At 52.6% G+C, this 15,415-nt stretch overlaps 3 protein-coding genes across 3 annotated transcripts; 1 reads left to right on the top strand and 2 right to left on the bottom strand.

Annotated features, from left to right (window-relative positions):
* Positions 1 to 1,094: 1,094 nt before the first annotated feature.
* Positions 1,095 to 3,323, top strand: J4E92_007635 (uncharacterized protein; the record flags this gene model as incomplete). Its single annotated transcript, XM_051498998.1, has 1 exon — positions 1,095 to 3,323. The coding sequence occupies one exon, from the start codon at positions 1,095 to 1,097 to the stop codon at positions 3,321 to 3,323; it is 2,229 nt and encodes a 742-aa protein (XP_051350733.1).
* Positions 3,324 to 3,903: 580 nt separating this feature from the next.
* CYP6 (Peptidyl-prolyl cis-trans isomerase cyp6) lies at positions 3,904 to 5,444 on the bottom strand (the record flags this gene model as incomplete). The annotated part of the gene is made up of 2 exons (XM_051498997.1): positions 3,904 to 5,248; positions 5,365 to 5,444. 2 exons carry the CDS (start codon positions 5,442 to 5,444, stop codon positions 3,904 to 3,906), a joined length of 1,425 nt encoding a protein of 474 aa, XP_051350732.1.
* Positions 5,445 to 12,107: 6,663 nt separating this feature from the next.
* Positions 12,108 to 14,331, bottom strand: J4E92_007633 (uncharacterized protein; the record flags this gene model as incomplete). The annotated part of the gene is made up of 5 exons (XM_051498996.1): positions 12,108 to 12,112; positions 12,159 to 12,587; positions 12,997 to 13,018; positions 13,071 to 13,834; positions 13,887 to 14,331. The coding sequence occupies 5 exons, from the start codon at positions 14,329 to 14,331 to the stop codon at positions 12,108 to 12,110; spliced, it is 1,665 nt and encodes a 554-aa protein (XP_051350731.1).
* Positions 14,332 to 15,415: the final 1,084 nt, after the last annotated feature.

The following is a 15,415-nucleotide window of genomic DNA, read 5'->3' as shown; positions in this document are numbered from 1 at the left end:
TACCTCCTAGTTTCAGACCGGCAATATTTGTTATTCAAAGGACTGGAAAGTACAAGGGCTTTAAAACGGCTGTGTGTTGAGGCCGAGGATACGGATGGGATGGCGGTCCTCAAGACTGGGTGCTCAAAGAATAAGGGACGGAAAGATGCGGTAAGAGTGGGTATGTATCACAGGTTTAGGTGCTCTGTGTGTGCGTATGTTCTTGTCAGAAGGGCTACAGCTTTTGGTCGAAAGGTTGAAAGTGCTGCGAAGGAGAGCTGGTTGTGGAATAAACTGTGCGCGTATACTAATAGCAGAGAAAGGACCTTTTGATATACTGCGAGGCACCAAGGGTGAACGCAACAGTTGCAACTGGGTTGCCACAGTCAGCCTTGTTACGCTTGCCTGCGCTCTGGTGGTACACCTTTCACCAAGCTAATGAAACATAGAAGACCTCGTACCGATCCTAGAGTTTACGGTTGACTTTGACACATCATACAGCTGAGAGACTATTATATCCACAGATTCGGACAGCTTCGGGTCAACATCAGACACGAAGACATCCCCTTCTACGTTATCGGCATTTTAGAAGATCAAAGACATCATCTGCAATGTAATACAGCTAGGTCTTGGTCCCGAACCTTGTTTCCTTCATTGTGAAACTACACGGTATGTGGTATGTGGCCGACACAGAACCGCGAGATGTCTTACACGGTCCAGAACCTAGAGGTGACCGCTTCAGTGATCGAAGAAGCGCTTACTGTTCATTTCACTCACATGGTAGAAGTTTGTTGACAAACACCAAGGCTCAGGTAGTGGTCTTGGTTCAGTACGCCGATGCTTCCTGTGCACGAGCGTCTGTCATTTCCAGCGTGATTCACGCACTGGTCCCACAAAAGGCCCAGCCGTACTAACGTACATTCACTGTAGTTGCGACCCTTTCTCAATATACATTCTCCCCTTCGCGCCTTTGTCGCTACTGGCCCTTTGTCTAGAGTTGGCGACTCAACCTCCAAAACAGCAACACTCGCTCCTTGAGATACCAATACTTGACCACCGAACTCCTCTCTGTGCGCGCAGAGCATCTCGAACGGAATCAGTATACCTTTACACCAATGTTCGATTTTAAGAACAAGAAGGGTGGGCGCGCGGCGACTACGACCTTGCCTTCCACCACCAACACGTCTGATGCTACTCTACGTAGCCCACTAGAACGGGTGTTTAAAATCGGCAAAGCCATAAAGTACTCATTATCTACTACCCTGGGCCGCAAAACTTCTGAAGAGCCGTCCTTGACGAATCAGTCGAACTCTCCGATTCGTCTACCAAGCGACACGCCGACAGCCACGACGGGTTCTTCTCACACTTCAGAAGCCTGCAATACTGATCCAAACTCGCCATCGTCTTCAAAGTCAACGGCTGCAACCGAACATTCTCTCCCACGTCTTAGCTGCGGCGAGAACTTCTTCGTGCCAGGCATCTCTCTTTCTCCCGAACTGCGTTCGGATCCAGAGCGATCACAAATCCAGAAGCAAGACAGCCTGTCTGTGCGCTCGCCGGTACTTATCGCCTGCGAGGTCCCAATAAATACCGTGATCCAAACCGAAGGCGAGATCTCTGCGAAGCCAAAGCAGCTTCCCGTGAAGAAAGAAAAGACACTTCGTTTGCCCGGCTGTCTGAAGGCTTTCTGGAAGAAGATCGCTTTCACGCAATATAGGGCCTCCCGACCCTCCAACTCCGATTCAAACAAGCCAAAACACAATGACGCCGCTATTGACTCGGGTACATCTCCTGGTGCTAACAAGGACAAGCATTGTCAAAGCGCGAACACCAATAAAGACGTTTCAGATGAAGGTGACGGCCCGCGTTGCGACTTCAAGACGATTGAGGCAATTCCCGATGCAAAGTACCGCGAACTGATCAAGGCCTGCGATCTTTCGTCTTCGCCCACCACTACTGTGGACATAGTGCGCCGTGCGAAAGGCACTTTCAATGCAGCGACTTTCGTCACTGTTTGTGAAGGCGAGCAGACTCGCAAGTACGTTGTCCGCGTGCCTGGCCACGGTACGCGCGCACACTGGCAGGAGGAAGACTCCTACGTGCTGAAGAACGAAGCTCAGCTAATTGAGTACATTCGAAAGAATACAAACGCACCTGTCGCACAGGTGATTGACTACTCCACTGGGCACGATAACGCGCTTGGTTTCCCGTACATCTTAATGACGATGTTACCCGGCACGCCTGCGAACAATATCTGGTTTCCAGAAGATTATCCCTCCGTCGATAATGAGCTTTTCCAACATGCGGATGTCCCGCCTCCCCATATCGAAAAGAAGCGTCTCAAGTTCCTACGCTCTTTGGCACGGGTAATGATTCAGATTCAGACCCTTAAATTCGAGGCCATTGGAGCACCTAACTTCGACGACGACGGCAATTTCATTGGTATTGGACCCACGTGCCACTGTACATACGAAGATGGCGATGAGGTTTTCAAGCGTCCACCGGCTGCTACAACGGAGGAGTACATTCGAGCCCGCTTTGGAGCCAAGATAAGACAGACGAGTGCTGACAACATCGAACGCCTATGCAACGACACATGGGAAGAAGACGATGGGCGTGAAGAACGTGGCGTCCGAGACATCCTCTACTTTATTTTCTATCACCAGTCGGTGTTCCGCGGGCAGCCTGGCGAGACTTTCACCCTCCATCACGATGATCTAGATCTGCAGAACATTCTTTGCGACGACGAGGGCAACGTAACAGGTATCATCGACTGGGACAACGCGATGGCAGCACCACGCTGCATCGGCGCCACAGCCGTCCCCATGTTCCTCCGAAGCGATTGGTTTCCGGAATACACATTTGGCCTCGATAAATCGCCGTACATGGCATGGAACCACGAACACTACCGCGAGATCTACGCCGCCGCCATAGCAGAAGCCAGCGATGCCGAAAACGCAGAGTTCACGCTCAAGTCGGGTCTCTACCAAGCCGCTGTCGCCGCAGTAACCCAAGGTGGGTACGCAGAGGGCCTCATAGACAAGTTACTCCGCGAGATACCTCATTGTCGTTTGAATTATTGGACATTCATTAGGGGGCTGGGTCGGGGTGGCTGGGTATCTGCGGAGAACATGCTCAAAACGCAGTTTGCGCGGATCTTTGAGCCCGTTATGCCGCCTGAGGGTCTTCTTGAGGCACTGGATCAGGAGCTGGAGATGCAGACTACTTGGTGGTCGTGCTGTGATGAGCTGATCGACTTTTATGAGGCTGAGAAGGGGGTGGATGAGGATGAAGAGGAGGATACAGAAGAACTCCCGCATAATACTGCCGTCGTCTCAGGTTGAAAGGAAACAGCGTCCACAACGCAAACAACACACTACGCCTCGCTACCGGGAACCGACGATGGCCATGTTTCCCGATACTTCAAACTTCATCGGTTGGTAAACATCGCATATGTTCAGGCAAGAAGACTGTCCTACCATCGCGTCGCCGCATAATGCGACGCCTGGCCCACTCGCGAATGCCTCATCGACACAATGGCACCCGAAAGTGAATCGCCGGCGCAACGTAATATGCGCTCGATAAACAGCCTCCTCTACTACGATGACTCAGGCTTGGAAGTTCACGGTAGCCAATGCGTGAACTTCATTATCTATTCTTTTATCGATCGTTAACAAGTATACATTAAAGTCAGTCATTTCCTAAAGTAATTGAAGATACATATAGAATATATCGAAAAGCAAGTAGACCATACATAATAACTGACCGCGCGATAAGATGTGAACGATTCGTGTTTCGCGTTGGCAATTTATGAGGATTTGCATTAACTACTTAGAATGACCAGCCAGATGTCGCATTACTGACGGTACAATCTTAGCTCTCGTGCCAAACACCAAAGGCGCCTCGATCTACAGAATGGTGGCCTCATCGCCGGCGGTCCCGATCATCCCGGCGATAGCGATCCCGACTCCTCTCCCGACGGCTGTCACGATGGCGATTTGGGCTACGACTTCGCTCTCTCCTCTGATTGTACCTTCCATCGTCACCATCGCGACGTTCGCGCTTGGGACTCCGACTACGGTTCCGCTTGAAACGGTCGTCGTGGTATTCCGTCCTCCGTTCACGCCTCCGTGTGTCGTCTCGTCGATCATCTCTACCAGTATCCCTCGGCCGTGGCGCGGTATCTTTTGAAACATCGCGATCGGCCACCAAGTTGTTGACAACAGAATCCGACATGATCTGGCGTCCGGAGCCATCACGATACTGCTTCTTCTTCTCGAGGTTGTCGATACCGCCGAAACCACCGGCAGCCCGTCTCCGCTTCTTGTTCGTAACGTCCCGCCAATCGTCGGCAATCTTGGAGACGGACTGGGAGAAGTCGACGTGTATGCGGTGATCGTCGATGAGAACACCATCCATCTTGAAATAGGCCTGTTCGCAGTCCTTCTGATTGGTGTACTCGATAAAGGCGTACTGCAGGCTGTCACCTGTGCGCTTGTCCCTGATGACCTCGCAGCTGAGAATCTTGCCGAATCGCGAAAAGATAAGCTCCAGATCCTCGTCTTGCGTCACTGGGTTGAGCTTGCACACGAACAGCACGTTCTCGGGCGGTGCGACTTCGGCGAATGGCAGATCACCTACCATCTCGAGCGTAAGGGCTTGTGCGCGCGCCTCACGTTCTCTGCGGACCTTTTCCAAGGCTTCCGGGTCGTTGTCCTCCTCGAGGTTCTCATCGTATGCGACGCGGACGGTGGCGAGCTGCGCGGCGGAGGGTACAGGGCTCTCGGGTGGCTCCACGAGGCCGGCGGGGTCGTCGTATGGGTCGTCGAGGACGACTGTGTGTAGTATGCGGATGTCTTTGAGTGGCTGGCCCTGGTCATCGATATATGCCGTGTTTATCTTCTCCAGCGTGTCAAAACCCTCTACCACTGTTCCGAATATGGCCGCTTTGCCGTCTAGGTAGTCGATGTTCTGTCCCAGCGTTATGATGAACTGACTGCCGGCGAACCGCTCGTCTGGATCCTCGGGGTTCGGCGCGGTCGCCATGCTGACGGTTCCCATCTCGGCATGCTTGAGCTTAGGCTTGAACTCGGGTACGAACGTCTTCTTCGCGGGCTGTGCGGGGTCGAGCAAGCCCCATATTGAGCGACCGCCGTCGCTGTCTTTGGAGCCGGGGCCGATGGGGTCGCCAGTCTGGAAGGAGAAGTTTGGTTGGACGCTATGAACGGGGGCGAAGTTGTAGTACTTGACTTTGCACAGCTTGAGAAAGCTAAGGCGACAAATTGTCAGTGTCTGTTTATGCTCAGCTTGGGGCGACAGCGGGATGGAGCATGCAGCATGCAGGTGCGAAAACCCAAGGCGCGCGATGGGGATTGGATGACTTACTTTTCACAGCATCTGGGCGCATCGTCGACCAACAGGTCGATGGTGATATCTCCGAGTGACGTTTCCAGCAGCACAGACATGGTTTGGGCTATGTTGTGCCGAGAACGAGTGTTTGTCGCAAAGGTTCGCCAACGCGCGCGACAGCATCCGAGATCGCGTAGCCCTGACGCTTAGTCATCATGACGTAACGCCCAATCTGGTCTAGCTCCAGGTACATGTCGCGTTTCTCCACCTTCACGTCTCGCAAGCTGCTGAGCCAATACTCCCTGGGCAACGTGCCCCAGCAGCCTTCACATCAGCCCGCGCTTCAGATCGTCGTTTGGTCCCGCTTGTCTACATGCAAGAGCAGCGTCCTGATGCATACACTACCGGCGTTGACAGATCGAACTTCGGATGCACCTGAGAGATGCAGGCTTCCACGCTTGTCAAGCCATTGTCCGGAAATAGTGCGAGTTCCAAGAAAGAGCTCTGAGTACTTTTGAGAGGCGGACCGTTGAGTGCTACCCGGCGTCTGACGGCAATCCCTGCACACAGATTCGGGCAGCCACTGCATTGCCTGCTGCATATCGATCCGAAATCCCCGGCCCCGTCCGTCACGAACATTGGACCAAAGGGCATCGTTTTGTATATTGGGCATATCTCCCCACCACCGGCTGTCAAAATCCTGGAGCGGGCCTCTGCTTCTCGCTTCCACTTGCTACCAGCCGAAGCCTGATAGCCAGCCCAGACCAGAGCCACCAGTTCATCTTTTTTCGAGGACTGCGGAATTATCTCGCTGAAAGTGGAGGAATCTCTGTTATCACTGCTGTCTTCGAGATTGCAGGAGCTCTTCTGCTCCAGGGAGGCGACACAGCATGCCTGACAATTACAGGTGTGGTGACACTGTCACTGCGAAGACGGAGCTTCAGCAATTCGCTCATGCGTACTCGCAACCTAACTTTCCAGAGACGCACAGCAACGATGGATCCACGAGCCTTGTAATCTGCCTGTCATCCCAACCCCACGGGCTTCAGACCGGATGCGGGTATAGCCTGACCCAACATGACTGTGCGACTTGATGCACAAGCTAATGCACATAGATGCATTGAACCGGGGTATGAAGCTTTGAGCCCAGAAAGATCGCCTTACGGTGATGGGTCATTTACATGGGATGCGCATCGAAGTTTGCTTGCAGCTTGGCGCTGGCCTGTGCTGCGCACATTGGCTTGTTACATCGACAGATCGAGCAATTCCGGTCCTCACCATATGTCATAGCGCTACTACTCCTAGAGCCCTCGAGGTGCAGAGCAGGTTTGTTTCACCCCCTGGCATACGCAAGCTTCGAGCGCGCTCGGATAAGTCACTCATAGTGAACACGGAACATTCTTTTGAGATACGCTACGTAGCATCATCTTCATATCGGCTCTACGTGGTACCATCTGGAAGCCGGCCCATCATCGGATCCAGTTCTTTTCGTTCACCGCGATCCATAATAGGCATAGGACCCACCGGAACCTTACCCCAGCTTTCCCCCCGTATATCCGTTTGCCGTGGGGCTGTGGGATAGATGCCAGCGGCAGCATACATGTTCAGTGCAGGGCTGTTGGATCGCCAATCGTACAATCCTCTGCCAACTCCCTGGACCATCCTCAGCGGCCAAACTTGTAAGGTTGAACAGATTGTTAGCAAATGACGTGATCGGAGGTACTACCAGCGGTATTGGCTCGTCAGTCGGCCAATCAGAGGGTCTTCAAGGAGGCTGGCTATCATCTGCAGGTACGTTTCAGCGCAAGCCATGCATGCTCGAAGCGATTAGTTGATCTGACAACAGACCCTTCCTAGGATCAAATGTGCCAATACATGCTACAAGCAGTACTACCAGACTTGAGAGCCCTTAGTAGGTTCCTTCGCTGGTCGACAGCGTGTTATCCCTCACAGGAAGCCCGTTCCTCGCAAGTGTAGCGCACTAACTCTTTTGACACCCCTGCGAGCCTGGCGCACTCGTCCTGGATTAGGGCAAGTCGATTGAAATTGTCAAATCCGTGCCTCACATCCCGGATCCGCGGTAACACTATGTCAGTTACAAACATCCATCGACTGTTTGCGAAAGATCAAGCCTAGCTGATAACGTGGCTTCTTTGTAACGGGAAAAGTCATCAGTGTTTGTCCGATTGGGTACTGCTAAAGCCTCACGACTACGAGATAGCCCCATCGAGGAAGGGGTGGGGGCCACATCACATACTTCATGGGTCTTGATTCGGCTCTGGCGCTTGTCATGAAGAAGTATTCACAGGACCTAGGCCGTACAATGTTTCACCTGTCTCTCTCTCCGCGGGGCTTGGCCAGTGCTCTCTTGGAAGCGCAGGCCCAGGTTCTTGTACAGTCACCGTACCGCGTCCATGCATGCAGGTGTCCGGAGGCACTAACGAGATAGCCCTCATGGGGGACAGAGGTCACAAACAAATTCCTGATCAACACTCACTCTCGAAGCCATTCTTTGGAGCCACGTTCGCCCTGCATCATTCTCTTATCCAGTATAACAGTCTTTGCCGACGCAAGGAACTCGTTTGGGTTATAAACATAATCCTGCCAGCCGATCATCGTATGACCTGCTCACCGGTTCATTACACTTTCTCCCTGGAGGAGCGCCCACGGTCCAGTCATCAACTACTGCCCTTTCTTGACTCGGGCGTTGCATCCCGCGAACGCTATCCGAATCATACCTGTGGGTAATTCGCCAACAGTCGATCTTGTCGGTATCCTTGTGAGATGTAAGTCAACTTCAGGTCATGGAGACTGAAATAGCTGACGTTCAGTTGATTCGCCAGTATGTCAGTCATGGAGTACGGCAGTCCGCGACGCTGTTTGCCTCACAACTTGTCCTATCCGAACTACATGTACAGCGATCGCAATGCTCCGCTGTCCTTAGCCCACAATGCGCGAGAAAATCCACGAGGTTATCCCATGGGCGGCCCAGTGGGCGGTATGCATAACCGAGCCAGCATGGAAGAACCCATGATGGGAAATGGGCCAGCGAGACGTCGCATTGCAGTAGCGGTATGTCAACTTGTGTTTCAACAATCTCGGAAGCATTCAGAAAGAATATAATTCCTCGCTGCCTTCCTACCTATATTTTCCATAAATGCTGTTCCTGCTTTTACTAACATTGTCTCCAGTGCGCGCGTTGCCGTAAGAGGAAGATTCGATGCAGCGGCGATCCTGGAAATGGTATCGGGTGCGTCAACTGTCGAACGGCTGGAGTAGAACCGGCAGGCTGTCAATTCCACAGAGTACGTTAGTTGCTTGCGTATTGTACATTCACTCATTCAGCCAGGTGGGATCCGATTCCGTCCACAAAGTGCTAGACGACAGAAGCATGGCTTACAGCCTCAGTGGTATGGCCACCGCGCATAACAACATGATGTCCTTGTACTCTACGGGAGGCAATAGCGGTCTTTATGCACGCCCCATGCCAAATCAGCAGTATTCGCAAATCGATTCGAAGCCGGCCTATTCTTCAGCATGGACTCTACCTTATTCGGAAGACACATCGCCGGTTGACGCCTACCCTCTCGACCAGCCACCCGCATATCTGCCACAGTCTACAGCAATCGCAAACACAAACATGTACACACCTGCTTATCGCTGGACTCAGCCAACTGCGAAGTCTTTGCAGCAAGGAAGCACATACTTTGATCAGGACTTGCAATTTGCTCATGCAAATGGTCGAATGACCACTCCTTCGGACGTATCCCCTCTCAATACCGGAATGTCTTCTCTGCAGTTGACTATCCCTGAGAGGCCCCATCCACGACAACCTCTCCCTCTGGATTCCAGTGTGCCTAGGAGACAACTACCAATGCCACAACCGAGCCCAGCTCAGAGCAGTCATGTTGTAGACCAGATGCAGGATGCTCGTCTCCGCTCGGCCCAGGCTATTGGCACCTCGGGTATGGACGGTAGAGGCTCTTTCGCGAAATCGTTACTACCGTGGACTACCGACAGTGAGAGTCACGCCAACGCATCCGGGGCGGCATCTGCAGATGCCTTTACGCAACTAATATCCCCGGTCATGCCAGACAACGCGGAGAGCAGGATGAGCTACATGCCAAATACAACGTCGACCGCGGACGATGCGACTGCAACCACCGCTGCATCTCAGCTAGAGCTGAACTTCAGTACATCTGGTCTTCTCGAAGGCATGAGTGCGCCAGCTCCAGCGACAAACTACTCCTATGTCCGTGAGACACGCCCAATGACACGCCCAGCCTCACAGACGAATCTATACAGCTACAGCCCTGACTCGTCGTCAAAGCGGAACTCGCTAAGTGGCGAGTCATCGAGCGATTGCACACTCGTCAGTGGTCATCGCTACACACCTCTCAGTCACAACCAAACACGGAGCTCCCCAGGAAATCGCAGCTTGCATCGTGAGTCGTGCCAGAATCGGAACATGCAGCCTGTGCAGCTCCACCGCACTTCCATGGGAAACCTCAACAGCACTTACTGAGATACCCCCTTTAGCATCACGGCGGATCGGCTTGTCTGCATCGTTCTTCTTATCTCGTCACTATTGCGTAGCCCAATCCTTTCTTCACCACCGTGGGGTACTTAATGGTCTGGATTTATGCCAATGTACAACATCTCACATCGCTGCATCCTTGGACGGGGAGCTCCAGCCAGCACGCTGTTCCCTCTCTGCATCTTAGTCCCGGCAATCGACTCGTCGAGCACTCCGTCATCATCATGAGCATGGCTCTCGGCCCGGTTCACGTTACGCTTTCGCATTGTCCTCAGCAACCGGTGAGCCATTTCCGGTTGGCGTTCATCAAACCATGTTTCCTTTCTGCTATTCCAACACTGTGTTGTAACGCTATGTATTCGTCTCGATTTTCTACACTGCATTGCTTTCAGCATCATTGCTACGCTACGAAACGTTACGATTGTTTTCTGCTTGGGCGGCTAATGTCTATTCCTGTACATCAGTATCACTACCATGTCTTCTCATCAAGACAAAACGCCAGGGCCGCTCCTTAAACACACCCCGCATTATTATCACGTTCACACTCGCTCAAATTGGGAAAAGCACATGTCGCAAGCTTAGTGTGTATAAGGTTGCTGCGCATGCGATACCACGGAAACATAGGAGGTCATGTACCGGATACTTTGTACTGATTAGCATAAAAGGTGTCATGAGCGAATAATGATAATCGTAACGAGCTTCAACCCCACGGTCCCACCTGCAGAGTGAAGCAAGGTACTGTCACCACCTGACGCGCATTGCTCACCACTCTCACGTTGTTCCAAAAAAGACATGCACGTTCTCGCTTCTCCAAAGAGTTTACCTTGAGCTGCGCAACCACACTCCAACAGTATATCCCTGCCTGTTTTGCAGACACCTCAGCTCACGCCTGATCACATGTCACTTCTCCCCAAACACTCGCTGCAAAACCCCGAAAACAGACCCACACCACCTCGTAACGACACACCCCAACCAGCAATCTCTCTTCCGCATACCGCTTTCCACCTCCGTCTCCCCACATACATACATCGCAGGCTACACACCGCTCCCAACCCACACAACCAAACGCAGTAAACAAACGCTCGTTTCAGAACACGGGTCCGGGCTGCATCTGGACCCTGCCGCAGGGCAGGTGCAGGCATATCCTCCCTGCTCGCGTTACACAGGACAGCCCGTCACACACGCACAAAGCCGGTCAGCAGGTGTCGCACAGCAGACCATGCAGGACTGGATGCGTAGTATGAGGCTCCACTTCTGTACGGCGCGTCTACGGGGATTATCCCAAGAGCGTTGCATGTGTGTTGGAGGAGGGTTGTGGTGGATGGGGAAAGGGGCCGAGGGGCGGTGTGATGCGTGTGGATGGGGGAAGTGGTGCCGGGAGGGGGTGGGGGGACACAGAGGTGATGGGTTGGGAGCTAGAAGGAGGGTTTGTGGTATCGAAGGATTTTGTGAAAGGCTGGTTTGGGGGTTAGGGATGGCGGTGGGCAGTAGATGGTGGGTCGTCGTCCACCTGTCATAGCGCTTGCCGCTGAGGAACGCTGGGGTGAAGGCTTCTCGCTCAGCCTTGTCTTCCTTCGTCCTACAGCTGCTGCTAGCCGGTCGGACATTAAACATCTTTTTGGTCGGAAAAAGAGCTTGCGCTGCGAGGCATGATCAGCGGAAGTATCGCAAACGACGTGCATCAGGCGGTGGATGTTCAGCGTCTGTGATGTCATAGTCACAGCACGCATGCAACGGCGTCGCGATTACTCTCGTTCAGGGCTGCAAATAAGAGAATATACAGCTTGCCTTCATATTGGCATGGCAGCTGCTCATACATGGCCCGTACCCTCACCATCTTTAATAACTGCTCGTCGTAACACCCAACCTCCCCCCATCATTAACAAGCCCCAACCCATTACAAAAGCTTCCCGCCCGACTCGCAAGATACAACACCATCCCACCCATCTCCTCCTCTCCGCCAAATCTTCGCGCAGGAATGAAGTTTGGATCGTCGACGCTCTCTGTACTGGGGTCTCTGCCTTCGATAACTGCGTTGGCCATCTCAGATGGGAAGACTGATATGCTGTTAGCCACGGAGCGGTAGGTTTGCGGGGAGGGGAAGATGGACATCCAGGCGCCAGAGCATTGACTCTGATACCATGCGGCGCAAGCCCCGTACTGGCATGTTTGACCAGATGCATAATTGCTGCTTTACTCCCCGCGTATGCTGGCGCGCATTGCCACTCACGCAGGAAAGCGCCTACGCTGGATGTAATGATGACTTGTGACTGTATACTCGGTATTTTACTACCTTCTTTCAGTGGCTTACCAAATCCACCGGCTATGGCATTCTTGTTTCCTGCATCCAGTAGTTCGAGAAAAGCCAGCATGGTAAAGTACGTCGCGGTAGTGTTGACGTGGAAAGTTTGCGTGAAGTCTTCCATAGATGTGTTCTCGAACATGTGCTCCCTCAGTTCTTTGACGCTTGAGCCGGGCATGAAACTTGTTGGTGGACCGTAGATACCGGAGTTTGCGACCAGGAGGTTGATGTAGCCTGTGTCTTGTTTTATGAAGTCCACGGCGGCTTGGAGGGATGCTTTGGATGTAATGTCGCATTGGATTGGGATGATGTTTTCGTGTTGAGAGGCTGCGGTGGAGAGTTTGTTTTCGCGGCGGCCGAGGATGTATACTTTGGACGCGCCCGCGGAGGCGAGGGCGTGAGCTATCATGAGGCCGATTCCTAACACTGGTGTTAGGAGTGAAGGAGGTATCAATATGAGATGATGGTAAGAAGAGAGGGTACCTGTGCCTCCACCTGTCACCGCTGCGATCATGCCTTCGACACTGAAAAGCTTTGAAGTATCCATCTCGAGTGCGACTCGATTAGTTGATGAAGTGAAAGACTGCTCCTCGTACGTTCAAGTATATATAGCTCTTCATGCGAGAACCCATTTAGTAACCACGCATAAACACCTCGATGCTGCCTCAGAATACTATGCATTGAATGTAGACTACACGTGAGATGAGATCAACGCCCGACAGATAGTCAAGAGCGATAACTCCGCAAACCCCGACAGCGTCTCCATGTCCACGCCGCGGCTTACGAACGCCAAGGATATCAAGAGAAGGATCTCAAAGCAATACGTGACGCTTCTTGATAATATCCGCGGCCTACGCATCATTAGTATATATGATTACCAGCTTTCCTCTATCATAACCTCACCTTCTCAGCTCCAGCATAAACACTAGCCTGCGGCCCACCACCAGCAACAAGCGGCCACGTACTCGCATCCACCACACTCAGTCCGAACGTGCCATAGACTCTATTCTGTGGGTCAACGACCCCGCCATCTTCTCTTGGCATCATAGCAGCAGTACAGCACTGATGCGCGTTACTTGGCTGCAAGGCAGCTTTGATCTTCTCCTTGATATCTTGCTCATTGCTGATGCCCGGTGCGGGTGCTGTCTCTATGGGACCGAGAATAGCAATATCAGATGTTGCCATTAGTTCGCGGTTCTTCATGTAGATCGCGTATAACATGTCGAGGTCGGTTGGGTCTGTCAGCGCGCCGTAATTGATGAGTGGAGCGTCAAGGATGCTAATTGAGTTTATCTTGATAGAGCCACGGCTGAGAGGGCGGGTCATGTAGATGCTTGTTTCTGGGCCGGTGTTCCATGATAGACCGCCCACGGCCTCTACGTTGATGTCCTTGAGGACGATGGCACGCTGTCTTTCATACCCGGCGAGAATTGATGGGTCCACGTCGCTACCAAGCACATCGCTCGCCGAGAGAGAGGACGCTCGAGATATGATGGATGCGGAGTCGTTTGTCCAATTTGGAAGCGGTAGCTGAATCATGAGATTACCAGTTGTACCAGTGAGGTCGAACGCGCTTGCTTTTCCAGCGTCGTAGAGAGCGCGTTGTTCTGTGGCGTACGTGGTGTTGGACTGCAATGAACCGCCATTTGGGAAGTGATTAGATGTATCTGTATCAATCAGCCGACCCACAAATGACAAGTATGGAGTTCAGTCGCGTACAGTTGTAATTCACTTTCAGAACTAGATGATCCTGCAAATTTCGGCCGACACCAGGGAGACCTGAAACAGTCTCAATACCCAAGCTCTCCAGATGAGCAGTGTCGCCAATCCCAGAAAGTTGCAGGATCTGCGGGGTATGAACGCTTCCAGCAGCTATGATGACTTCTTTGCTCGCTCGGACAGTGTGCTTCTCGCCACTGGTCGTGCCAATATACTCCACGCCTACAGCGGTGGCGTTCTCGAACAGAATGCGCGATACCGCCGTATTCGAGAGGATATGATAGTTTGGCCTCGTAGCGTCCCTATCATAGCGATTGACTCGAGCTGAAGAACGCGTCTGGGCTTCGGGATCAACGGAGCGAAGAAGGCGGAATATGCCTTGAGCGCGGCCATTGTTGGGGTCTAGGGCTGGCTGGATGCCTAGCTTTAGGGCTCCGTTGTACATGTTGGCTACCCTGATAGTGAGCTTTCAGATACTTCAGCTGGGTCGCTAGATATTCACCGCTACCCGGGTAGTCATAAGGAGCATGGCTGGCTTGTACTGGGCCATCAAAGCCATGGACGGAAGCATCCCAGGTAATATTGTGGTTCGCTGCATAATCCGCGTCTGGTGCTGTAAACGTCTCACTCTTCTCCTCATCAGCATACGGTTCACAACGCGAGAGTAAACCATACCTTCTTGAAATACGGAAACAGGTCAGCCCAAGCCCAGCCAGTCGCACCCAGTTCTTCCCAAGCGTTATAGAGCTCTGCGTCTGATCGGTGGAAGAACATGGCGTTCACAACAGACCCGCCGCCCACCACCCTGCCACATGGCACACCATACGATGTACCACCAAGCGCGGTTTGTGGCGTACTCATCAACGGCAGCCAGAGGTAAGGCACCGGAAAATAGGCGCCAGGGATCATGACACCATCTTCTCTCTGGTCAAACGGGCCATACTCGATGACTAGTACAGTGACTATTGCTCATGATTAATTTGCAGCCTTTCGAGCATGCGATGTATGTACCATTTGGGTTCTCCGTTAAACGATCTGCAACCGTGAGCCCCGCAATGCCACCACCAGCAATAATGAAATCGTATGTCGTCTCTTTGCTGAGTTGTCTTGCTTCAATCACCTGGGCAGTACGTCCGAGATGCGTACGAGCTTCTGTAAGTATAGCGAAGCATAGCAAGAAAACGCTTTGGAGCAGCATGTTGAGGGTCGAGAAGGAAAGGTGGAAGGATCATCTCGAAGAAGCGCGACAGGCGAAGGAGACTTATCATAAAGCAACATGAGCATAGGGTGCTGACAGTAAGCACATGCAGAGCCACGAGAGACCTGCGCGCGACCTGCAAGGCCTTTCTACGCAGGAGAAGCTGGAACGAGTAGGGTAAATGGCTTGCTGTGGTTCATTGGCCACTGCTAATACGATAAAGCTTGTATCTGACTTGCAGGGCCTTGCAGGGCCTTGCAGGGCCTTGCAGATTGTAGACTGAACGGGAAGAAATTCGTGCGCGGAAACTCATACATGTGTTATGGATGCG

This window comes from Alternaria infectoria (assembly GCF_024043175.1).
Source record: "Alternaria infectoria strain BMP 0036 chromosome Unknown scaffold_13, whole genome shotgun sequence".
Lineage (NCBI taxonomy): Eukaryota > Fungi > Ascomycota > Dothideomycetes > Pleosporales > Pleosporaceae > Alternaria > Alternaria infectoria.
This window is presented reverse-complemented; position numbering and strand designations above follow the sequence as displayed.